The sequence below is a fragment of the Brassica rapa genome, chromosome A02 (genome assembly GCF_000309985.2).
Source record: "Brassica rapa cultivar Chiifu-401-42 chromosome A02, CAAS_Brap_v3.01, whole genome shotgun sequence".
NCBI classification, from domain to species: domain Eukaryota; kingdom Viridiplantae; phylum Streptophyta; class Magnoliopsida; order Brassicales; family Brassicaceae; genus Brassica; species Brassica rapa.
In genome coordinates, this window is record NC_024796.2 from 27,684,555 (window position 1) to 27,709,613 (window position 25,059).

Here is a 25,059-nt window from a genome sequence, read left to right on the forward strand (position 1 = left end):
TACCAACTTTTTACTGTCTCTCTCTCTCTAGATTAGTAAACAACTTTTCGACTTTTTATGCTTTCTACTAAAAGTCCTCTCAGATCCTGTCCTAGCTCTTCTTCAATCTTGACTTTAGTTCTCTCTTCTTACTCCTAACCATTATTACGAGTGCTATCAGGAATGAGTTAGTGATCTGTCTTTAAGCTAATGGCTTTCAGATGATTCGCTGCTTCCTTCTCTTCATCCTCCGATCTGGGTTTTGATTTTAACTTTATACCCAAGTAAGAAGCTAGTAATTAGGGTTTAGAGGTTTACTCTCTTCGTGAATCGTCGCAAAGGTACAAACTTTTTGGAAAATTCGGACATGATTCAGCTACTGTTTCTAATTATGTTCGTGGAGGGTGCTATTACATTCTTGTTGCTGATAAAGATTGGTCCTTTGAGGGAGCTTGTGATTAAAAGCCTTGACCAGATGAAGATGGGGAAAGGTCCCGCCACTGTGAAAACCATAGCTGGAACCATGGCTGTTATCCTCTTCTCCAATCTCATGAGCATTGTCAAGATCCAGAACAAAGGTGCGAAGCTCGGGACTATGTCTCCCATGGATCAGGTTCTTTGGCGAACCCATTTGCTTGAAGCTTCTCTAATGGGTCAGTTCAGTTTGGCTCTTTCTTTCTTTCTTGCTTCTAAGCAGAACCATAAGAGGCCTTGTTAGTGAATAGTTCAGTTGAAAATTTAGTTGTTGGGTTTTGGATTAGTTATGGTTTGCTTATGTGGTAATTGAGGTTGATGCACTCAATACTTGTTTTGAAAATTGTTAGAGCTTTTGCAAAGTGGACGTTATGAAAACCTTAATGATCTCTATGCAGGAGTGGTACTTTTTCTTGGCTTCGTAATTGACAGAATGCACCACTACATGAGAAAGCTGATCAGTTTACGAGGCAACGTTGGATCATCTAGAGAAGAACTTGAACAGCTCCAGAAAGAGAGAACCGAACTGAAGGAGAAGGAGGAGAAGGCGTCCAAGGAAGTCAAGCAGCTTCAAGAGAAACTGTCATCTATGTCAGAGAGACTCAAGAAAGCAGAGATGGAGTGTAAAGAGAAAGAAAAGAAGCTGGAAGCAGCTGAAACGCATGTCGCTGCTCTTCAGAAACAGTCTGCAGAGCTGCTTCTGGAGTATGATAGTTTGCTGGAAGATAACCAAAAGCTCCAGAGTCAAATTTTGGGGAAAACTAAGAGCTAATGTAAGAATTGCTGGGTTTGTCATTTTACCAAGGTTGTTTTTTTTGGAGTATTGTTAACAGTGGTGATTGAGAAGAGAGTTTTCTTTAATGAAGGGTTGCAGTTGAGTTCTTGCATCAGTCTTGTATTTGAGTATATGGTGGATGTTGAATGTCTGATTGCTTGCAAAGATCAATTTAGATTTTAAATTACAGATGATGTTATTGTTATTTTATCACTCTTAAAGTTTACTAAGGAGAAGGATCATGATTAAAAAAATGGAACACTACTCAATGGAGACTAGAAAAAAACGCCGACTGTGGGGATCGAACCCACGGCCACGGGATTAAAAGTCACGCGCTCTACCACTGAGCTAAGTCGGCTACTGATATATCTTGTTTTGTTTATTAATTTAAAGGCAAACAACAAACACGATTACATGTGTATTTCATTTGTGCTTGTAATAAAGCTTGGTCTGTTATCATTTATCAACACTGTCCAGCTCACACACTCTACCGATTGAATTATTTACCAAATGGAACACAATTTATTTCCAACCTTCTTGTGCGGTTGTGCCCATTTGCTTTCTACTAGATTCCAACATTGGGTTTGGATCATTCAATATCAATGGCTCTTCTCTGTGTTTAAAAAAAGGTTACAAGTTTGCAACTGTTTTAGAGAAAGGCAAGAGTGATGATGCAGCTTCTGGTCTCCCCTCCGATCTTTGGCTGTCTTTCTTGGTAACAAATGCTTAAGCCCATTTTTGTTTGTTCTGTAAAAATCAGAATAAAACGATGAAACTTGTGATGAGAATTTTTAGCCTCAAAAATTTCCACATAATATACTGATACTAGACTTTATATAATGTCCACATAATATAAAATATAAAATTATATTTTCAATAATTTTAATTTTATCGCCCTTTCGTGTATAGAAAGTTGGGCAGAAAACTAACGTTACAGTTGGCAGAAAATAATGAAAACAAAGAGATGAAGTGATAATTGGGTTATAAATAAATACTCCATTAGAACAATTAAGGAGAAAAATCGCGAGAAAAGAGGATGCACGACATCGAAACTACAAAGCGTGCTTCGCACTGAATGGTCTTTTTTTTCTTACACAGGAAAAAAAAAATATCTCCCATCTCTCTCTCTCTCATAAACAGAGAAGAAGAGAGGATATAAATATTGACCACTAGAGAAAGAAACTCGCCGCTTGGTAGCAGTAAGCAGTAAGCACTATATCTCGAGCCGCACTAAGGTCAGTGGAAACAACTGCTCTTTTAAGTATATACTAGATTTTGACCCGCGCTTTGAAAGCGCGGGATTTGTTTTCTGTTAAGTTAACATATCAAAACATGTTTATTTCGATTGTATTAGGAAATAAAATTGTAAGATGTGTAATTATGTTTCGAGATTCATAGTTGACAAAACTGTTCATATATTTGACTTAAGGCCTGGTGTAACCGCAACGGGTTATGGTTGAGGTTGGACGGATGGTTGCGGTTTTACGCGATATTCATGAACATTATACTATTGGTACTACGGTTAGAACTTGGTGCTTTTAACAATATTTATATTTTATATAATTATAAAAATATTAAACATCATAATATTATAATAAATATAAAAATTATATTTATAAAATTATATTTTTTATTTTTTAAAAAATTATAGAAAAGATTTTTATTTTAATAATTTATAATATAAATTAAAATATAATAGATATATTTTAGTATTTCTATTATTTCAATTTTAAATTTTTATTTTTATTGTTGTATTTATATTTTTTGAAAAGAAGAAAAAAAATTTAACTTCCCGCAACTCCTGCAAACGATAGCTGAAACCAGCTTTTGAATTTAAGAGGTTTAGAACGGTTTGAAGCTGTTAAGAGCGGTTTGAATGATTATTGCAAAACACCAACAACCGCTAACAACCGTAAAAGTTATGTTTGCGGATGGTAGCGGGGAAATCAGTCATGCTCTTAATGACAACATAAATCTCTAGTTTAGCAGTATAGATTTTATATCGTTAACTAAAACACAAAATAAATTATGATTTCTATACCTTTAGAATTTTAAACTATGCATAAATATAATCTTACACATATAATATTTATGTTTTAAAGTGTAACTTAGAAACACAGTATGATTATTGTTCTTTTGCTAGAAATAGAATAACATGGTTTTTTATCTTAACCATTAAATTTAAAAATAATAAGTTTTAATGTTTTAATAGAAATACTTTACAAACGTATTTTTTGTATAGATTGTATTAAATATGTAAAATATAATAATTTTTTTTAAAAAAATATTCTTATTTTCTAGATAAAAAGTATTTCTTATCTTAATTATCCCAAGATTTTATTATTTAACAGTTACTTTGTATAATAGTTAAATAGTTGATATAAATCAAAAAGTTAATTTAATATTTATATATTAATAAAATAAATTAATCTATGCCATAAAATAAATAGAGTCTTCCATTTGCCAACATTGCATTCATCACCCAAAGACTTGAAATAGTTCTTCCTACATGTAGCTTGAATTTTTATCCCTGGAAGAACATATTTATTTTACCACAGATGTTAGTCCATGATCTCACGAAAAAATCAAAAAACATGTTAACATGTCTAAGTATTTACCTTTTTGTCTACAAATATTATTTCTGAAGTCTCACCAAACCTGGGATTGGATGGTTTCCAGGTATGCACCATTTTGGCGCTTGGATAAGCCACACCGTTTTCTATGGTTTAATATCATCAAGGTAAACAGTTTTTTGCTTGGAAGACATTATTATGAAAAAAATAGAAAACAGCGTGTTTGCTTTGAGGCTAGATGGCCAATATATATAGGAAACGTAAAGGGTGAGGGTTTAGGATATTCCTATTCAATTTAGTTAGAAAATATAGGCCGTTAGTTTAGGAAAATATCATAGCTTGAGAATCTAGGTTTTTCAAGTTATGGAAAATTAAAGATTTGAAAAAAAGATTAGCAACTACAATATTGATATGTTCAAGATATGGAACTATAACGATTGGTTGGGTATCTATAGTTTAGTATTTTCGATATAGGTTTGGTTTAAAATGTTGCGCCTTTTTTGGTTATTGATCTGGAAAAAATATTTGCAACTACAATATATTGTACAGTTGTTAATCCCGTTTAATTCTCAAAATTTGGAGATTTATTATTCATTTTTTTAATATACCGGTATTTAAACCCAATAGTTATCCCTACATATGACTGACATTTTGTAAAAATTAATAATTTAATTAATAAAATAAACAAATAATTATTTGGGGTTTAGGGGTTCGTTTGTAGCTTCATACTGTACATCTAAAAATTGAAGCTTCCAAATCTATGAACACGAATGTTATATATACTTGAAGTTTATTATCGATTGCAATACAAATGTATGGTTGAAGTTAATGATTGTAATTAAAACATTGAATTACATATTAATAGATAAAACATTTGTATTGAATAATGTAAGTTTTAATTTTGAAACCTGCAGAATCCAAAGTTGTAAGTTTTAATTTTGAAACCTGCAGAATCCAAAGTTCGTGAGGAGAACACAGGAATTTAAATGTTCAAGTGTCAGTGCTGATGGAACATGATGAATTAAATTTCAATATACAATTTTCTGAACATATAAAATTAACAAAAAAGTTTATTTAATCTTTTTTGATGGCTACGATCGAAGGAAGGACTTTGATATGTATTCTAGAGTTGTTGAATTTGTTAACGTCGTATAGTTTTGGTGTAGATAAATAGATATGTTAATTGAGTAAAATAAAAGGAAAAAGATCAAAAATAGTTCCTGTTGAATTAAAAGGAGTAGTGAATATATGTAAAAAAAATTCATAGACTAAAAATATTTCAATGGCAGAGATCTGTAAATATTTCAAAACTCCAAGGGGATTTCAAAAAAGGCCCTTCAGTTTTAATAGTATTGATATGCTCTCAGTCTTCCATACCAGTCGTGCGTGTTTTTATATATATATTTTACAATGGTGTTTGATTTATACATTTTCATTTTCTGAGCAATGGTTAGTTCTTCTGCGTGGACAGTGGAAGAAGATACGATGGACTACGGAGAAGATCGGTATGTTCTCTTATCCTTCTCGACTTTTCTGCTTTTTAGGCTCTGGATTTTACTGAAGATCGTTATGATTTGATGGTCATTGCTTGCTCAGTGCTGGGTTTTTGGGTTTGATTAGTTTCTGAGTTTAGTGTTAGGATGAAATCATTGTCGGATTTACTCTAAAAATGTGATGAAATCAAAATCTTATGTTGTTATGTTGTGACTGACCTTGGAAGTTGGAATATTATGTTACTATTTGCATAGTTTGAGTTTTTTAGTTAAAAATATGTTTGATCATAAAGCGCCTTAACATGTAAATGTACTATGGGTTTGATCATGTGATGTGATGTCTAAAAAATTTGCAGTAGCCCCTCATGGAATTGGCGAAGTCAGTACTGTAATAATCACCAGCCGCAGTCTAGTTTCTGTAAGTTATTACATCACTTTTAAATCTTATAACATTTGTGATAAGCATATGACTAAATCGTTCTCTAACTCCAGCTGATGTGACGGAGTGCACGATGATTGAAGTCACATTAAACCAAGAAGATCACTCGTACATGTTCGATGATGATGATGAATCCACCACCCCAGTGAAGGCCTGTAGCGAGTCGGGTTATCATCATGTCACCACCTCAGATCAAACGATCAAGAAGCTGGATGTCCCACGTCAGACACGCTCTGCTCTAAAGAGGCGTCGGATGTTACAGTTCGAAGACCAGCCTATGGAAACATCCCACCTTTTCACCAGTGAGAGCTTCTCTTCAATCTTAAGATCAAGCGTTGTGAGTGTACAAAACCAATATCTCATCTTTAGCTATGAATCTAAGCAACATTTGTCAGGTATCTTTGATGTTTCTTCTATTAATGTTTAGGCTAGAGAGGAAACATATGATGAGCTTTTACCCGAAGGATCTCAGCTTATAGAAGATGCTTCTGCGTCAAGCATCGAGGGCCTTGATGATCTGTATGCTGACGAGTGGTATGTTGACTGCTTAAATGACCCTGAGGCTCCAACCCTACCTGATGACTTGTATTGTTTCAATCTTTTTTTTTTCACTTTAGTATTATCCTATTTGCTTTTATTTAACTGATTACTATTGTTACTTTCTCTCTCAGAAGCTTTGGTTCCCCTGATGTCCATGTAGATATTTCAGGTCAGCTGCTTTCTTTGTTTTAGTTTCTCTCCTTTAGCTTTTCTTGCTAAAGTTCCTCTGTGTTTTGGCGCAGAGTATCTAAACCTCCCACCAGAAGCAGAAACCAATGAAGTTAAACGACCTGTGACTCGTTCTTCTCCAGATGTTATCTTCAAAGGTAGAAAATCTCTTGCAAGGCTAGCGTCTTCTGTCATCTATCCGTTTTCATTCATCAAACCATGTGGGGTTGATGGAGACATGACTCTCAAGGACATCAACCAGAAAATTCTAACTCCACCATCGAAACCAAAGGAAAACAAAGCAGAGACACTGATCCAAACTTCAGCCTTCTCTGGGAAACCTGTCGTTGGAAAGACTAAGATCCGCACAGAAGGTGGTAAAGGAAGCATCACGGTAACGAGGACTAGAGGCTAAAGCTATAATAAGTTAAGAGTAGAAAGTATTTTTTATGTTTTTAAACATTTTGCCTTGTTCTCAGAGGCCCTTAAAAATCATGTTCTTGTTTCATTTTGGTATATTTAGGCCATGTTCGTTTGCTCACCTAGGTGATCCATCTGGGTGAAGATGCAAATTGATGTTCGTTTTGTGCATTATAATGGTACATCCAGATGGATCACCCAGCTGAATTTTTAAAAACTCATCTCAAATTCTCACCTAAATGAAAGTGAGTCTTGATGGTGCATCTGGATGCAGATGCATCTAGTTCAGTCCAAAATGATAAATGACAAAAATGATCTTCTAAAATAAAAATATTATTTTTAAACCGTAAATTCTATTTTTTTGCATATACATTTTTCCGCTATAACCAAAAAATGTATTTTCTTGCAAAAACAGAAAAACACATTTTCCCGCCAAAACCGCAAGATGTGTTTTTCCGCCAAAAAACATAAAACACACATCTTCATAAAAACACATATTTCAGCCAAACCAGTAAAACCACATTTTCGACCAAAATCGAAAAAATGCATTTTCCCGTCAAAACAAAAAAAAATGTATTTTTCCGCCAAAACCCAAAAAACGCATATTCCCGCCAAAACTCCAAAAAGCATTTTCCGGCCAAAACCGCAAAAAGCATTTTTCTGCCAAAATCGTGAAAAATACATTTTCTCGCCAAAACCGAAAGAACACATTTTCTCGCCAACACCGAAAAACACAATTTTCTCACCAAAATCGGAAAACAAAATTATCCCGTCAAAACCGGAAAATGGAATTTTCCTGCCAAAACTAGAAAAACGTATTTTCCCGCCAAAAAACACAATTTTACCGCCAAAACCGGAAAATGAAAATTTTCCGTCAAAACCGGAGAAACGCATTTTTCCGCCAAAACTGAAAAACACAATTTTACCGCCAAAACCGTGAAATGAAATTTTCCCGCCAAAACCGGAAAAACGCATTTTCCCGCCAAAACCGAAAAAACGCATTTTCCCGCCAAAACCGGGAAAACGCATTTTCCCGCTAAAACCGGAAAAACGTATTTTTCCGCTAAAACCGGAAAAATGCATTTTCCCGCCAAAACCGGAAAAATGCATTTTCCCGCCAAAACCGGAAAAACGTATTTTCCCGCCAAAACCGAAAAAATATATTTTCTCGCCAAAACCGGAAAAAATATATTTTCCCGCCAAAACCGCAAAAATGCTTTTCCCGCTAAAACCGGAAAAATGTATTTTTCCGCTAAAACCGGAAAACGCATTTTCCAGCCAAAACTGGAAAAGCGCATTTTCCCGCCAAAACCGGAAAACGCAATTTCCCGCTAAAACCGGAAAACGCATTTTCCCGCCAAAACCGGAAAAATGCATTTTCCCGCCAAAACCGAAAAATATATTTTCCCGCCAAAACCGTGAAATGAAATTTTCTCACCAAAATCGTGAAAAAAACTTTTCTCGCTAAAATTTCAAAACCATAAAGAAGCACTTTTTCGGGAAAAAAATATATTTCTTCAAAAACTGTAAAAATATTTTCGGCCAAAACCGTAAAAATGCTATGTTTTCGCCAAAACGTAAAAAATTATATTTTAGTCATTTTATTAATAAGTCCACGTGGATGCAGATGGATGTAAAAAAATGAAAGCAAACGAACGTAGTTGCATTCAGATGATTCATCTAGATGCATGGACGAAATGAAACGAACAACATCCAGATGGAGCATCTGGATAAGACATCTAGATGGACCATCTGGATGCATCTTCCAGATGTACAAACGAACATAGTAAGAAAGTGAAGTTAAGAGTCTGTAGCCAATGCCATTGTGGTAGGATATCATTTTTTTGTATAAAGTCTCTTGGTTCTTAATGTAAAAGCTAGATATGAGTAGCTATTGACTGAGTAAGTATTAAACGGTAGGTGTTCATGAAGACAGAGAAGATGATGGATTGATGGTTATTTTAGTTGCATTATTTTGCAACGCTCAAGTAAATAGAAAAAAGAAATTGGGAAATAAATAAATTGGAACTCTTTTTTCTTCGACAGCAAATAAATTGGAATTCTTTTTTGAAAGAAAATGTTGGGGCAAAATCTGATACAAAACCTTAGTAGAAGTAAACCAAAAGTATCATCGGTCGGCTCAAAACATGCATAAGACAAACCACTAGTGGTGGTGATCTCAGTACTTGACCGGTGCAAGAATCTCGATCTGTGCTCCAAGCTTCTCTTCAGCGACCTTCTCGGCCTTGGCTCTAAGTTTGTTAAGTTGCTTCTTCCTCTCGTAAACCACTTGAGATCTCTCCTTCCTCTTTGCCTCCAGCTCCTATTATTATTAGATCAAACGACGTTAATAACCCAAAAGAAACCTCACAAGCTAGTAGGTCTGCTTGCTTTATCTATGTAGGAACAAAACTAGACACATTCTAGTAGCGTAACATAGGAACATCAACAAAACACAAGCTGGTGCAAAAGCAATCAAAGGGCAATGCATACCTTGATGGTGTCATAGTGGTTCCACCCAACTTCAGAAGAAAGACGACCCAACAGACAGTACTTGTGACCAGCTTGAAGCCTCAACACCCTGAAGTACAGAAAAAAAAAAGATTATTAATAATGCGTTAGTGAAACCAGCAAAAAAAAAAAAAACAGAAGAGCGTAAAAAGTACATACTTGAGAGCATCAGGGATAACCATCCTCTTGACTTTGTCATATGGTGGAGGCACACCTTCAAAAACCTTCATGCGTGCAAGTGCAGCGGCTCCACGCTTCGTTTTGTGTGGAATCATACTGCAAAATCAAATCAAACACAACCATCCACTCAGCTAAAATCACTTCAAAACTTAATCCTACACTTCTCACATTCACTCAAGATCTATCAAGACATCTCACAACTACAAACATTAACTGAACCCATGCAGATATCTCTAACATTGAGAGCAGAACTATAAGCAACAAAAATGTAATACCTTCCTTGTTACGTTACACAACTAAGTAACTAACACGCACAGAAACATTCCCTCAACCCTAATCACTATAAACCAAAACTTGGATTGTAATAAACCAAAACTGTGATTGTAAAAAACCAAAACATTCACTAAAGATCAAACATTTAAACGATACAAGAGAGCTAGATAGATTCAGAAACATTCACTCAGCTCTAATCACTTAAAAATCAAAACTTTAACTGTAATAAACCAAAACATTCACTCAAGATCAATCACTTAAACGATACAAAAGAGCTAGATTGATTAAGAAACGTTCACTCAGCTCTAGTGACTTAAAAACAAAAACTTTGATTGTAATAAATCAAAACATTCACTAAAGATCTAACATTTAAACGATACAAGAGCGATAGACAGATTCAGACACATTCCACTCAGCTCTAATCACTTAAAAATCAAAACTTTAACTGTAATAAACCAAAACATTCACAAAAGATCTAACATTTAAACGATACAAGAGAATTTAGATAGATTCAGAAACAATTCATTCAGCTCTAATCACTTAAAAATCAAAACTTTAACTGTAATAAACCAAAACATTCACTCAAGATCAATAATCACTTAAACGATACAAAAGAGCTAGATAGATTCAGAAACATTCTCTCAGCTCTAATCACTTCAAAAAACAAAACTTTGACGATAATAAACCAAAATATTCACTAAAGATCAATCACTTAAACGATACAAGCGAGAGCTAGATAGATTCAGAAACATTTACTCAGCTCTAATCACTTAAAAACCCAAAACTTTAACTGTAACAAACCAAAACATTAACTAAAGATCCAACATTTAAACGATACAAGAGACAGAATCAGACACATTTCACTCAGCTCAAATCACTTTAAAAACCAAACCTTTGTCTGTAACAAACCAAAACATTCACTAAAGATCAAACATTTAAACCACACAAGAGAGAGAGATAGATTGATTTTTCACGAACCCGCGAACAGTACGCCAGAAGATCTTGGAAGGAGCACGGAAGTGAATGGGCCCGTGCGAGGGCTTAGTGTTCATACGTTTGCGGAGGAACCTCATGTACTTCATTTTCTGACGCACGAGTCCACCGGAGAGGCAAATCTCCTCGCATCTCACGATGACTACCTTCTGCCCGTTGAGGAGCTCCTTGGCGACGATCGACGCAAGCCGACCGAGCATGTGGTGGCGCGCGTCCACGACCACGCGCTTCGAGCAGATGCCTGATCCTGACACCATTTTGCTCCTCTTCTTTGTGTGTTTGCGGCAGTGTTGGTTCCCTCGCGAAATAAGTAGTTTTGACCTAGGGTTTTTGCGGGTATTTTGATAATGGGCCGACGAAAGGCCCATTTGTAATCGTACAGGTCCATAAAAAAATAAAATCAAACCCATATCACATGGAGCTGACCTCTCTTGTCTGTCTACAAGATTTCATATTCAAGATTGGAGAGATTATATAGAAACAAGATGATGTAAATGTATTTTATTAAAACTCTATTTGTAATCTTCTACATATTGTGTAATGTTCAATTCTAATAAGTCATTTAATCATTAATCATATAGCAGTTTCTGTCCCTTGTATTTCTTAGCTATGTTTGTTCATGGTAAAACTCTAAATTGTTTGTCCTCATTTGAACAAATCGTCATATACCTCTTATTGGTGGCAACACATCCTTCACCTTCGTAACTATTTCTGACTTAATGCCCACTCACTTTAAGGTCATAACCTCCACGTAGTCGTGTGAGATCCTTATTGCTTTACCTTCTATATATGTTGATTCCTTTTGATTCTAAAAATCACTGCCTCACAACTTCCAATATCTACTCTTTTGTTTTGGTCTTTTTGGCTACATCTTTACAGATTTCCGATGGGTTCACCGGACTCGTATCCAATTCGACGCTGAGCAAAATTTCCAGCTTATACACCGGTTTGTTATCTTGTATAGGCATAGCGGTATGTACAAAGCCACAAGATAAAGTCGAGATTATTTCAGTTTTTCTTTGTAAGTGAGAGTTCGATTTACTCATTACAACTAAATACTACTAAATTTCAGATATCCAACTTTTTCATGAATGCTTTATTGACGCATTTAAGATTTGTCTCGAATTCGCTGTCATATTCACATGAAGTTCTGTTTGGCATAATTTATTTTGTTATGATGTTTTATCACTACTATCAAAGAGGATGCATAATTTCTTCTTATTATTGTTTCAAAGAGTAAGTTAATAAAATTAAGATGTGTAAAACAAAAACTGTATCTTATAAAGGGCAAATCTCCAAAATAGCACATTTCTAAGTTTATATCACAAAAATAACACTCAAAAACTAAAATGACCAAAATAACATTTTATCTTTTGAAAAATTTAAATTTTTTTATTTTTCAAAATTTGAAATCTTATCCCCAAAACCTCACTTCTCAACTCTAAACCCTAAAACCTAAACTCTAAACCCTAAACTCTAAACCCTAAACCCCACCCCTTAAGTGCTATTTTTGTGACTTTTGACCTTGAGTGCTAGTTTGGGAACAAAAACTTGATTTAGTGCTATTTTGGTCTTTTTTTCTCTTATAAAGCACACAAGATTCCAATGTGTAGAGAAAGAAAATAAAAGAACAAAACTTAGATTCACCCCCTTAGGTGAACTCTCTAATTCACCTCAACTCTTAGCACCAATCATTCTGCCATGTAAGGTTAATGAAAAAAGGAAATAAAATCAAAAACAAGAAAAAGGAAACAGGTGAAAAAAAAAAAGCCTTGGCCGTTAACAAGGAAGAGAACAAGTGTTTTGTTAACACCGTCCATCCGCTCCTTCTTCCTCTCTTGCAGAGAAAAGAGAAAGCTTTGTTTGTCAAGTTGGAGTCTCCAATTCTATGCTTTCAAATCCAGTTTCGATTTAACCTTTTCAAATACACTTAATAAACTGCCCCAAATCCACCTTCTCCAAGTTTATTCTCGATTGAAAATTGATTTGTTGCATCTTGTAGCGTAGTGAAATAAATCTAATGTAATCTGTGGGATTGCTAATTCTGGTATATCATTTTGTTCAAATATAAGAACAACTTCATACTCTTAACCATAATATATGCAAACAGCATAGTAACAAACATGGCTCCAGTTCAAAACGATGGGAAAGAGGTGGTTGTGGAACACTTGAGACAGCTTTGCGTTTTCAAGGTGGCGAATGAAACAGGGAAACCTTGGGTCTGGTGAGATTATGTCACTGATTTTCAGATCAGATGTCCCATGAAGGAGAAGAAATACAACAAAGAACTTGCAAATCTGTATTTTAAAAATACATTACAAGTCTGTAGCGGTGACCTATCTACATCATAGATCATGACACTTGCATCAGTGAGTTCTCATGAACTTGCAACTCTATATTTTAAGAATATATTCGAGAGAATATATTGAATACATTACAAGTTCCAATGCCACACCGTTGAGTCACAACAGGTGCCATTAAAACAAATTTGCTCAAACGTCACAGGTGACTTCACGGTTAACACCCCATAAGCCGTCAACCTCGACTGTCTCATCTCTTCTCTATCATCCGGGACAAGAATACTTCCCTGGAGATCGCGACGGTTGGGAGAAATCATTAAGGGGTTTACTAGAAGGGCTTAAAGGCAAAGCATCCGTGACTGGTAGGAGAATGAAGAACTTTGTTGTGGGAGAAACGAGCTGGACATCGTTTCAGACATTGTACGGTATGGTCCAGTGCACGGTGGATATATCGGAACATGATTGCTCGTATTGTTTGTCACAGGGTATTGCAAAGATTACGAGCTGTTGGATATGAAATGGGTAGTTATGTGTTCTCCTACCTGCATGGTGGCTTATACTCCAGGGAGATTCTATGATCCAGTGGACACCACTAATGAGCCAAGCTCATGCCTGCTACCCCGGGGGAATGAGGCGAGAAGTGTCGCACAAGGTATGTCACTTGTTATGAATTTGAGCTCTAGCATTTCAAATCAGACTGTTGAGCATGTGTTGTAGTATACCAAATGAGGAGATGAAAGTTTGTTACAGTAAAGACGAATTTAATCATTTTACGTAACAGAGGAAACCATTCTGATTTTTTTCTTTCTCAGGGGATAGAAAAATAGGTGTACCAAAAGCTTTGATCTTTGCGGCTGTTTTAGCTGCTGTTGGTGTCTTATTTATCATATTCTCAGTCATTTTCCTAGAGGAAGAGGAAAATATGAAGAGGACATATAACGAAGAACGAAACCTTGAAGGTAAGTTAAGAATAGAAGATATTATTCTTCTGCTCTGTTTCCTCCGTTTTGTTTATTTTTCTTTATTAACATTTTGTTATTCACTCTGTTATGTCTTGCTGTCTCTGTTTCTTTCATATCTGCTGTGACTTTTTTTTCATACATACATGACTTCTTGTTAACATGGAGTTTTTTTTTCTTGACATACAAATGAAGACATTAGCACAAATTACATGAGATATGATTTCACTACGTTACAAGATGCCACAAGTCAATTTTCAATCGACAATAAACTTGGAGAAGGTGGACTTGGCGCAGTTTATAAAGTGTATTTGAGAAGGTAAAATCGAAATTGGAGACTCCAACTTGACAAACAAAGCTTTCTCTTTTCTCTGCAGGAGAGGAAGAAGGAGCGGATGGACGGCGTTAAGAAAACACTTGTTCTCTTCATTGTTAACGGCGACGGCTTTTTTTTCACCTGTTTCCTTTTTTTTTGTTTTTGATTTTATTTCCTTTTTTCGTTAATCTTACATGGCAGAATGATTGGTGCTAAGAGTTGAGGTGAATTAGAGAATTCACCACAGGGGTGAATCCAAGTTTTGTTCAAAATAAAAACACGCAACATAAGTAGGGCTTTGAAAAGAAAATAGGTTACCCAATCAGGAAATAAAACCAACGAAGGAAACTAAAAAGATGAAAAACAAACTTTGTCAACATGCGAAAGCCCTTTAACATGTTTGGCTTTATTAGTTCACACAACACGTATACTCATTTCTTCGCTTGTGTAAGAGTAAGACCCTAGAGATAAAGATTTGGATCAGCCAACCTCAGCGCGGGGGTCGTAACAAGTGGATTCTTCAGCTTCAAGGTGATCCCAGACTTCTCCTCGATCTTTAAACTCTCTCCTTGAGGAAGTATCCAGTCAAAAGAATGCAACAACGTAGCTATATTATAGAGAACAACTCTCTCGCCCATTGCCATCCCCACACATATTCGACGACCAGATCCAAACGGAATATAGTTGAAATCATTTCCATTGAAGTCATAAGATTGGTCAAGAAACCGGCTGGGATCGAACTCAAGTGGGTTCTCCCATACATCTGGATTCCTATATATGGATCGCCCACACGTTAATGAAGATCTTTGAATCTTTAGGGATAGTGAAGCCGCTCACCACGGTGGTTTGAGATGGGCGGTGAGGATTAAGGAGTGGAGCAACCGAGTGAAGCCTGAGAGTTTCTTTCATAATAGCAAGAATGTATGGAAGTTTAGGGATGTGAGATTCTTCAACTATTTTGTCTTTGCCCACAACTTCGTCAAGTTCTTGTTGAGCTCTCTTCATGATCTCTGGGTAGTTTAATATCTCAGCCATCGCGAACTCTATGACATGTACTGATGTATCCGTACCACCGAGCACCATGTCCTTTAAGATACAATTGAGACATTTAATTATGAAAACATCTTGAAATTTATTTGATAACTAAAACAAAGCTGTATATTTTAAAATTAAGAAATTTGTCAAATCTAAACCCATAGCTCCAAGTTGTTAACCATAAACTTGTAAGGTCTTAAATTCAATTCGTAAATAATAAATCCTGACCCGTAACTATATTTTGAAGATCATCAATATTATTCCAATTATAAAGTAAACAAACCATTTTAACAAAAAAATTATTGTCTAACACTCTCCATATTAGAGATAAATGTTTTACGTACCATAAGCAACGCCTTGACATCGTTCATGTTAAGATTTGTCTTCTCATCATTTTCATCCTTTATTTTTAGTAAGACCTCCAAAAAATCCTCACCCTTCCCTTCACTTCCCTTACCCATCCCCAGCCGTTGATTAATGACCCGGTCAAACAGCCGGTCCATCCTCTCAGCCAGTCCTCCCATACGCTTAGAGCATGAGCATTGGTGAACCCCTCTTTGGGGTTCACCAACATTTTTTATTATTTTTTCGTGGGCCCATAAACAGTTATGAACTTGGATATGCTGTTTTCTGCATTAGTGAACCCGATGAAGGAATTCATAGGAATAAAATAATAATATTAATTTTTTTTAAAAAAATTTAAAATATTCAGAAAAGATGAATAAAATATTAAAACATATTATTAAAATTATGAAAACATTTTATTCAATACATTAAAAGTACATTACATAAAAGAGAAATTTTTCTAACATACATAACTTATTTATTCATCTTCATCACCGAACTTTTGCCATATATTTTCCATCAAATCAGCTTTCAAACGAGCATGCTTCTCTGGATCTCGAACTTCTCTGCGCATGCCTAACATATCACCGACATGAATGCTTTCTCTCCTTGTCACCCTCGAAGTTCTGCTTGATTCTCCGGACTCGAACTCAGAAGTATCAATTTGAGCGTATCCGTGTCGTTCGTTCTCTACTATCATATTGTGCAATATGACACAAGTTCTCATGATCTTTCCTATCTTCTCCTTGTCCCATTGGAGAGCTGGGTTTTTAACAATTGCAAACCTCGATTGCAATACTCCAAAAGCCCGTTCGACATCTTTTCTGGCGGATTCTTGCTTTTCTGCAAATTTCTCGGCTTTAGGACCTTGAGGAAGTGGGATGGATTGGATAAATGTTGACCAGTTTGGATAAATTCCGTCAGTAAGATAGTAGGCCATACGATAAGTGTGGTTGTTGACCTTGAACTTAACTTTTGGTGCTCGACCATGTAAGATGTCATCAAAAACAGGGGACCGATCAAGAACATTGATATCGTTGAGGTTACCTGGTAAGCCGAAAAATGCGTGCCATATCCAAAGATCTTGTGATGCCACGGCTTCTAAGACAATTGTCGGCTTTCCTGAACCACGTGTGAACTGACCTTTCCAAGCCGTTGGGCAGTTTTTCCACTCCCAATGCATGCAGTCGATGCTGCCTATCATCCCCGGAAACCCCCGTACCTCTCCAACATCGAGTAAGCGTTGAAGATCCTCGGCTGTAGGTTTTCGTAGATACTCATTTCCAAACAATTCTATTATTGCATCCGTGAAATTTGCCAAACACAAACGTGATGTACTGTCACCGAGTCGGAGATATTCGTCATATGTATCTCCCGATTGACCATATGCCAGCATACGTATAGCTGCCGTACACTTTTGAAGTGCAGATAGCCCGTTCCTCCCGTGAGCATTTCGTCTTTGCTGAAAGTATGGAACTTCATTACTTATACGTTCGACAATGCGAAGGAACAATGGCTTGTTCATTCGAAAACGCCTCCTAAACATTTCCGGTGGGTATGTAGGATTTTCTTTGAAATAATCGTTCCATAGTTGATTGTGTCCTTGTTCCCGATCTCTGTCGATATAAGCACGTCTTTTTGGCTTCTTACCTTGGACCTCAACTATTGAGTCGATGTAATTATCAACTACTTCGTCGACCATTTCTTCTATAGCTTCATCAACTTCATCACTTGATGAGGATGACATTGTTGATGTTTTCTTCCTAACATGACAAAAGGGGATTTGTAATTTAATATTTTATTTTAAGAATCCTATTTTATTTTAACTAAAAATCTTTCTAATTATCATAAACCATTTTTTTTAAGAATCCAATTTTTAACTTCAATCCTATTTTATTTTAACTAAAATTATTTCTAATTTTCATAAACCATTTTTTTTTAAGAATCCTATTTTTGTACTTCAATCATATTATATTTTAACTAAAAATCTTTATAATTTTCTACAACCATATTTTTTTAAGCATCCAATTTTTAACTTCAATCATATTATATTTTAACTAAAATTCTTTCTAATTTTCATAAACCATTTTTTTAAAGAATCCAATTTTTTCTTCATCCATATTTTATTCTACAACCATATTTTCTTACCAATCTTGAAGGTAGTTGCTCTTGTTTGTTGTTGAAGGTAGTTGCTCTTGTATGTGTGTTTGTTGGTCACGGACTTCACTCCTTGGTTAGCCATGCGAACTGGTGATTGCTTCCATTGCCACAAGCCAGGTCATTGGCCTTTACGTTGTAGTTTGTTGTAGGTTTTTGTTGTTTGAATTTAGTTGTTGTAGTTTGTTGTATGTTGTACATCCGTGAGCAAGAGAAGAAATAGAAGATCACTTTGAAATAAACAAGACAAACAAGAGCAACACACAGAAGAGAAACAATAGCAAGAGAAGAAATAGAAGATCACTTTGATTAAAAAGCAGAGAGTAGAGACATCATTTAAATAGAGAGACATAGAGTTACAACATAGTACATCCGTGAATCAAGTTCAGTACATCCGTGAACCAAGTTCAGAGTTACAACAATAGCAAAATACATAGACATAGTACATGATTGACCTGCAGTGTAGAAAGAAACATAACCCGTGACCTGCAACAACCTAAACTTCCAACCCGTGACCTGCAACACTGTCACCTCCAACCCGTGACCTGCAGAAGAAAAGCTAACATAATCAGTAAAGCAAAGCAAGGAAATACACATCAACTACTCAAGCAAAGCAAGAAAATACACACAATAGACATCAAAGCATTTCAGAGATGAGTTTATTCTTGAGAGCCACTTCATTATCAGAAAGTGTGTCTATGTTTTTGGCTAGCAAACGATCAAGGATCTTTTGTCTGGAAATGGTATTTTTCTCAGCTAGGATGGTATGTATATGATCATAAGCTGCTTCATTTGGCTTCTTGCGTTTAGCAGCTTTGCTAGCCTTAACACCAGGAGGCCTAACCTCTTCCTCCTCACGCACCGCCTCCGCACCACCTTCCTTCCTTTTCTCCTTCGGCTGAGAGTGTGACCTCCACTTCTGATCAAACCGGAGTTCCCTCCAGCAATGTTCAAGCGCAAACTTGAGATGGTAGTCATTGAAATAGATGTCATGCGCAGTCTTCATGACATCATTTTCACTTTGCCCACTCGATTGCTCCTTCAGAGCCGTTTCATGGGAACCCACAAACCTGCAGACCTCTGCATTCACCCTTCCCCACCTCTGCTTACATTGACCCCACTCTCGAGGAAGGGAGCCAATGAGCTGAGGACTAGAATTGAAATACGCCTCAATTCTCTTCCAAAAAGTCCCTAACTTCTGTTCATTACTAACTATCGGATCTTTGCTGGTGTTTAACCAAGCACTGATCAGTACAAGGTCTTCTTTGGTTGTCCACTTTCTCCTTTCCGGTGGTTTAACTAACCCGGGTGAGTTAACTGCAGCCTCAGCAGAGTCAACGTCTATTGGACTACTGCTCTGCGAAGCTAATAGGTTAACAAACCCGGGACCGTGAAGGGAAAAAGGTTCCATGTTTGAGGGTTTTGTGTTCTGGTTTTGGTTTGAGGGTTACCGGTTTTTGTTTTGGTTTTGTGTTAAGATGTATCTGTAAATTTTTAGGCTGGAGTTACTATGTTTTTAAACAAGTTTTTACGTGTGGAAAGAGATAAAATTTAACTAACAATACCAACCAAAATTCATTACAGAACTACTACATAGTAATGAGCAGTCAATAGACATCAAATCAGGCGAAAATACAGGGTATTTTCCGTTTCAAAAGAGAGAAAATTAAACTATCTCTACCAACCTAAGTACAATTCAACATTAATCACAGCAACCAACCAACCAACAATTAATATCTACTTGTACTTCTAGTTCTCGTACTAGTTTAGTTTATGTCTACTTCTAGTTCTACAAATAGTTATACTTTTGTTCTACTTCTACTCCTACGTCTACTTCAATCCACAGATAACAATTACCCTAGATATAGTTTAGCTGACTCTAACCTTTCATTGTCAATCGAAGCAGACCTTCTCGAGGGAATGGACCTGCACAGTGAGGTCATAGACAGCCTCATTGAGTGAATTAACCTGTTCCTGGACATGGCAAAAGTGTAGGAGATTTGTGTTAGTAACTGTAATACAAATACAAGGAAAAAAATTAAAAGCGATGAAAGAGCTCAAAATGTTTTACTAACCTCAAGTCTCTCAAACCGTTTACTAAGAGTGGACACCCCCAGCATCACCTCCTCAGCCTCTTCCACCCGTTTAGTTAGCCTCTCGAGCTCCTCCTGCACACCTATCACCCAAGGCTGACGATAATGGAGCCCATCAGCCTTGGTTTTAACATCAAGAATCATCAGATATACAACTTACAATATAGAACATAAAGATTGATGAGATTATGATAAACAGAGGAGACTTTACCTCGTAGTTTCTGCAGGTGAAGAACCGCTTCCCAGGAAGAGTGTCGTAGTCCTCCTCCCCGCGCACCTCGTTTATGAGTCTCCCACCACACGGACACCTTTTAGGAATACCGTACTCAGAATCCGCCACGAAACTTAACATGTTGATGTGTTCATGTTGCTTCTTTGAATGTCTTCTATCTTCTTCCGGATCCATCTGTCAAATAAATCAAGATTTTGTTAAATAATTACTCGTAAACCACTATCACGATCTGCAACCATAAACCTATCACTCCATTTAACCCATAAAACGAAACCAATCACTCAATTTATAAACCCATCACTCACCCATAAAACGAAACCGTAATTGGATTTCAAATCTCTGCAAAAATAACCCAAAAACAAAAAACAATCACGATCTACAACCCTTGATCGAAACCCATATGACGATTTAGATCCCTAACTCGAAACCCCCAAAAAATTTACAAAATCGAATAATTGCTTCCCACCCCAAAATCGACCCAATAAAGCTATAAACCTACAAGGAACTCACCTACGCTGGTGGAGAGAAGAGGACGTCGTCGATTACGTCGAGAAAAACGCCGGGAATCGTCGTCGCACGATAAGTCGCCTCTCACGGTGAAACCCTAGTTTTTCAGAGAAAGGGGAAAATGAGAAGAAACAAGACGTGGCCCGACTTTCCTCCTCGTCAACGCGGAACGCTTGACCAACCAGCGTACGCCGCGTGGCAACATCCGCCCCTTACGGGTTCATGCGCAAGGCCCGTTTCATCAAACCTATCGAATTTTTCTTTTTTTTTTAAACCAACGGGCCTAAGATTTCGAGCCCACGAACCTCTCTTAAACCGCTAATGCGGATGGTCTTAGCCAAACCCTGAAGATCAAACCGGCTCAGCACCGGGAAGAAGTCAGATAAATTAGGCACCAGCAGGAGGTCGTTCATCTCTTGAACTATTCCCGAGAACTCGGCTCCAACAAGCTCCCTGTCCTCGTTCTGAACCGTAGCGCCCCACAACATCTGCGTCACAACATTTAGTATCATCAAGAATATTTGTTCTCCCAAGTTAACCGGTGACCCGGCCCGATCAAGATCCGCCAAGTACCTAACCGTTCTCCGGGTCTCTTCGCGACGTAGGTCAACAGATTTTTCCATCCTCGCGTTGCTCAGTATCCTATTAATACATAGTTTCCTCAGCATACGTAACCTCGGTCCATATGGTGACCAGGGGATATCAATACCACCGTACGAGCTAGCTAGAGCCACCGCGGGGACATCGTGGTTCGCGAAGATGACGTCGTTGGTCCTGAGAATCTCACGGGCCACCTCAGAGGAGGTGACCACGATCGCCAGCTTGGAGCCGAACCATAGTTTGAAAATGAGACCGTGCTTTTCAGCCAGACCTTGGAAGTAGGTATGAAGCTCTGGTTTGAGAAACGGGAGGTTTCCAACTATCGGAAGACCCCAAGGTCCTGGAGGCAAGGGAGGAGACTGAGGTTTGGATTTGGCGTAAAGCCAAAAATACCATAAAGCAGAGGATATAACGATCGCGACTAGAACATAGTACTCCACATGGTCCCTGCAACTTAGAATATTGAAGAGACTTGAAATTGTTGTCATTTTCAGTCCAGTTGATGCACCAAAAAGAATGGCTGTTTTAGTGTATTTATAATTTCTCAAGCAGGGCTGGGTCTTTTGTTAATTCAATCTTTCTTTTCAATACATAAACAAAAGATATACATCCCGAACGCGTGATTTCTTTATATATTATATGTATATATATTATGTTGTAAGTCGTTTCCATCTTTATCCTAACCAACGCAGCACGTTTACTTTTTAACATCCAACGCAGCACGTTGAGACTATGCTAAATCAGAACATAATTACAATTTACATAATGCATCTATTAGATAAATCATGATGGATTAGAACAAAGTCCTATATTGAAAGTTACAAGAAATTATATCTATTGTAATCGGCCAGGGTCGGCTTAACATTGTTGTGGATTCCACCCTAAGACAAAAAAATATATATATTTACTCTCTAAGATTTAAATTCAGATGTTTAAAATATTTTTAAAATTTAATCAGTAATATTTTGTATATTTTGTGACGAAAATAAAACTATATGCATATCAAATATTTTTGGGTCTTTTTCAATTTTATTTATTATATTTATAATTTTTTATGTAAAAATATAGATTTTTTTTAAAAAATTAGACCCTTTAACTATTAATATACGGAGAGACATGGACTTGGGCCTGGAGCGGACGCACTGCTTGTCCCCCCTCCTCAACCGGCCCTGTAATCGACCTAACACAATGTTCTAACTTGCTATAGTCCACGATGTAATCGACCTAACACAAAACTTGATTATTCTGATTGGTGATATGTATTATTGATTTTCAGGTGCATTATGTTTTATAATTTGATGAAATTTACAGTAAAAACTATATGGTAAAAACTGTAAATTTATTTGCTGTATTTGTAGTAAAAATAAAAAATATCATATATTCAAACTGATGACTAGTAACATTTTTTATATATAATTTGTGGTATAGTTTTTAATAAAATAATTAAAGATATAAACATATAGATAATGGATATTTATTATAATTGTATGGATATTTTTCAATATTCATATCTATATTATTAAAACTGAAGTACCTTTTGGTACTGTTTGGAAACTTAGATAGTAAATTAAATGAAAGTTGTTTGGAAACAAGAATAGCAGATTAATTGTTTTTTTTATTTACATATTTAGTTACTATATTTCTTTTTCATTTACAGATTTTGTCGTTTGGAAACTTGAATAGCAGATTAAATGAGAATTGTTTGGAAACACGGATAGCAGATTAAATATTTCTTTTTATTTACACATTTAGCCATTGCATTTCTTTCTTATTTACAAATCTGCCACTTCACTTAAAATCAAAAAATTAAATTAATTACAATGAATTGTTATTTCTTTTTGCTGAAAATAAAAACACAAACTGTAATATATAGTATATATTAATCTGCTACAATACAATTTTCAAAAAAAAAAAATATCATAAAATTAATAATAATTCAACAAAACATACTGTAAAAAATTAAATCATCTTTAAATAAATAAACAAAAAATCAATAGGTTAATATATGAATATTACAATTATATCAAATTGCATCAAATTATAAAATTATAAATATAATATTACGTACATATAAAACATTATTATCAAACATCTATATTATAATATAATATATTCTACTCTAAATATATTTTACAAAACATAAAAATATAAATGAACATTTTATAAAATCAATAGTTTATAAATTTACACTCAACGCAAGTTAAATCCAACACCCGCGCGGGGGCGCGGGTCAAGATCTAGTTGAAGTTATGTTATTAGTTTACATTGTATTACAGTGGGGTGATTGGTTGAGCTGCAACTGTAGAAAAAATTATTTTAGAATCTAATCTGTAAGATTTTTTTATTTAGCTTTAAGGAATGTAACTTTAAAATTTTCTACGGCTAAAAAAATGAGGCTTTAGAAATAAAAACTAAATTTAAAATCACTTCTTATAGCCCAACCAATCACCCTCTTATCGATTTATTGAAATTTGGCGATTTATACTTTTGTCTATTATAATTTGAAAAAAAAATTAACTAGGGGTAATAACAAATCGGGATCACCGATATTATAATAAAAAAATTGGATTTATGAACTCGTGCCACATGCAAAATAATTGGTTGATCAATTCTTACAAGCAACATCTTTCATATGCACATCAAAAAAGTAATCCATTTGACTTCAAATCTATTATATTAAGACAACGTGATATAACGTGTTTAACTTTATATGATATAACTTTTAAATTATTTGAAACATCTATTTTTCATATAATATGGCCTCTTCCAGTTAACCCCTAATATAATCCAATCCATAGGAATTTAATCATAAGTTTGTCAGGAAAATGATTAAATATATTAAAAGTTGTTTTACATTTGATATTGATATACTCAAATTTATCCTTGAGACATTTTACAATTTCAAAATGTGATATATATCACTTAAAGATCGAATCTACAAATATTCAAATTCTCAAAAGATTTCAGTGTTCGTATTAAGATAGACAAGTGAACAGAAAACCGTAGATATCAAAAAAATAAAACGAATTATAATTGATAGAAGAAAGTGTTAGATCAAGGGCATCAACAAGTAATCAATACTATTAAAAGGGAAGGATTTTGAAAAAATCTACCTATGAAAGTTGTTTGGATCTATTATTTTTAAATTTTTTTGGGCTTACCCTGTATATTATAACAATAATTGATAACCTTATTTACCTTATAAACCTCTGATTATTACTCTAACCATGCAAACTGTATACATTATTATTTATACATAACCATTAAAACTGATTGCTAAACCACCCTACCCAAACAAAATACATTACATGAACCAAAACCAAAGCACAACCTATTATAACTGTTACGTTAACGAAATATTCATTTCCCTCACATACTACCATCGACTACAAAACACGTTACATGTAAGACATTACACTACATAGAAGCTTTATACAAGATTTGGGTGTAAGATTATATGATTCAAACACTAAATTTCATTAGTGAAATAATCTTCAAGATTATATGATTCAAACACTAAATTTCATAATTATGGAAAACAAAACAAAACCAAACCCGCGCTTTCAAGCGCGGGTCAAAATCTAGTTTAGAATTATAGACAAATAATTTTGAAGGGTTTGTTAAGTACAGTTCTACCACTCAAATCACAGCAATCAACTCAATCAAATTTCATTACAAAAACTATCTATATCTAGAT

At 35.5% G+C, this 25,059-nt stretch overlaps 6 protein-coding genes and 1 non-coding gene across 10 annotated transcripts; 2 read left to right on the forward strand and 5 right to left on the reverse strand.

Annotated features, from left to right (window-relative positions):
* Positions 1-60: 60 nt before the first annotated feature.
* LOC103854553 lies at positions 61-4,934 on the forward strand. The gene is made up of 4 exons (XM_009131495.3): positions 61-632; positions 852-2,463; positions 3,908-3,968; positions 4,753-4,934. The coding sequence occupies exons 1-2, from the start codon at positions 347-349 to the stop codon at positions 1,223-1,225; spliced, it is 660 nt and encodes a 219-aa protein (XP_009129743.1). The 5' UTR covers positions 61-346; the 3' UTR covers positions 1,226-2,463; positions 3,908-3,968; positions 4,753-4,934.
* TRNAK-UUU lies at positions 1,515-1,586 on the reverse strand. The gene has a single exon. It is a non-coding gene; the product is annotated as a tRNA-Lys (tRNA).
* On the forward strand, positions 2,256-7,062 carry LOC103854556 (protein XRI1). Its single transcript, XM_033284650.1, has 9 exons — positions 2,256-2,463; positions 2,658-2,741; positions 3,908-3,968; positions 5,256-5,306; positions 5,651-5,712; positions 5,787-6,067; positions 6,161-6,318; positions 6,405-6,442; positions 6,516-7,062. Exons 2-9 carry the CDS (start codon positions 2,681-2,683, stop codon positions 6,854-6,856), a joined length of 1,053 nt encoding a protein of 350 aa, XP_033140541.1. The 5' UTR covers positions 2,256-2,463; positions 2,658-2,680; the 3' UTR covers positions 6,857-7,062.
* A 1,813-nt stretch (positions 7,063-8,875) lies between these two features.
* LOC103854557 (60S ribosomal protein L13a-4) lies at positions 8,876-11,115 on the reverse strand. Its single transcript, XM_009131497.3, has 4 exons — positions 10,804-11,115; positions 9,532-9,648; positions 9,355-9,442; positions 8,876-9,184 (listed from the first exon to the last, which is right to left on the reverse strand). The coding sequence occupies exons 1-4, from the start codon at positions 11,073-11,075 to the stop codon at positions 9,041-9,043; spliced, it is 621 nt and encodes a 206-aa protein (XP_009129745.1). The 5' UTR covers positions 11,076-11,115; the 3' UTR covers positions 8,876-9,040.
* Positions 11,116-13,094: 1,979 nt separating this feature from the next.
* On the reverse strand, positions 13,095-23,273 carry LOC103854813 (putative nuclease HARBI1). Of its 4 annotated transcripts, none has more exons than XR_004455231.1 (5): positions 20,235-23,273; positions 20,006-20,143; positions 19,815-19,904; positions 15,773-18,475; positions 13,095-15,479 (listed from the first exon to the last, which is right to left on the reverse strand). XR_004455231.1 is itself a non-coding variant. In XM_033284647.1 (5 exons), exon 5 carries the CDS (start codon positions 17,518-17,520, stop codon positions 16,252-16,254), a length of 1,269 nt encoding a protein of 422 aa, XP_033140538.1. In that variant the 5' UTR covers positions 17,521-18,475; positions 19,815-19,904; positions 20,006-20,143; positions 20,235-20,429; positions 20,766-23,273; the 3' UTR covers positions 13,095-16,251. The 4 variants fall into 4 exon arrangements, 3 of the variants coding, with proteins under 3 accessions (XP_033140538.1, XP_033140537.1, XP_033140539.1); XM_033284647.1 differs by having other exon boundaries at positions 13,095-18,475; positions 20,235-20,429; positions 20,766-23,273; XM_033284646.1 differs by having other exon boundaries at positions 13,095-18,475.
* On the reverse strand, positions 18,568-19,341 carry LOC117132019 (glutathione S-transferase T3-like). The gene has a single exon (XM_033285318.1). The coding sequence runs from the start codon at positions 19,339-19,341 to the stop codon at positions 18,568-18,570; it is 774 nt and encodes a 257-aa protein (XP_033141209.1).
* LOC103854815 (flavonoid 3'-monooxygenase CYP75B137-like) lies at positions 19,824-21,850 on the reverse strand. Its single transcript, XM_033285319.1, has 4 exons — positions 21,068-21,850; positions 20,235-20,429; positions 20,006-20,143; positions 19,824-19,904 (listed from the first exon to the last, which is right to left on the reverse strand). Exons 1-4 carry the CDS (start codon positions 21,848-21,850, stop codon positions 19,824-19,826), a joined length of 1,197 nt encoding a protein of 398 aa, XP_033141210.1.
* Positions 23,274-25,059: the final 1,786 nt, after the last annotated feature.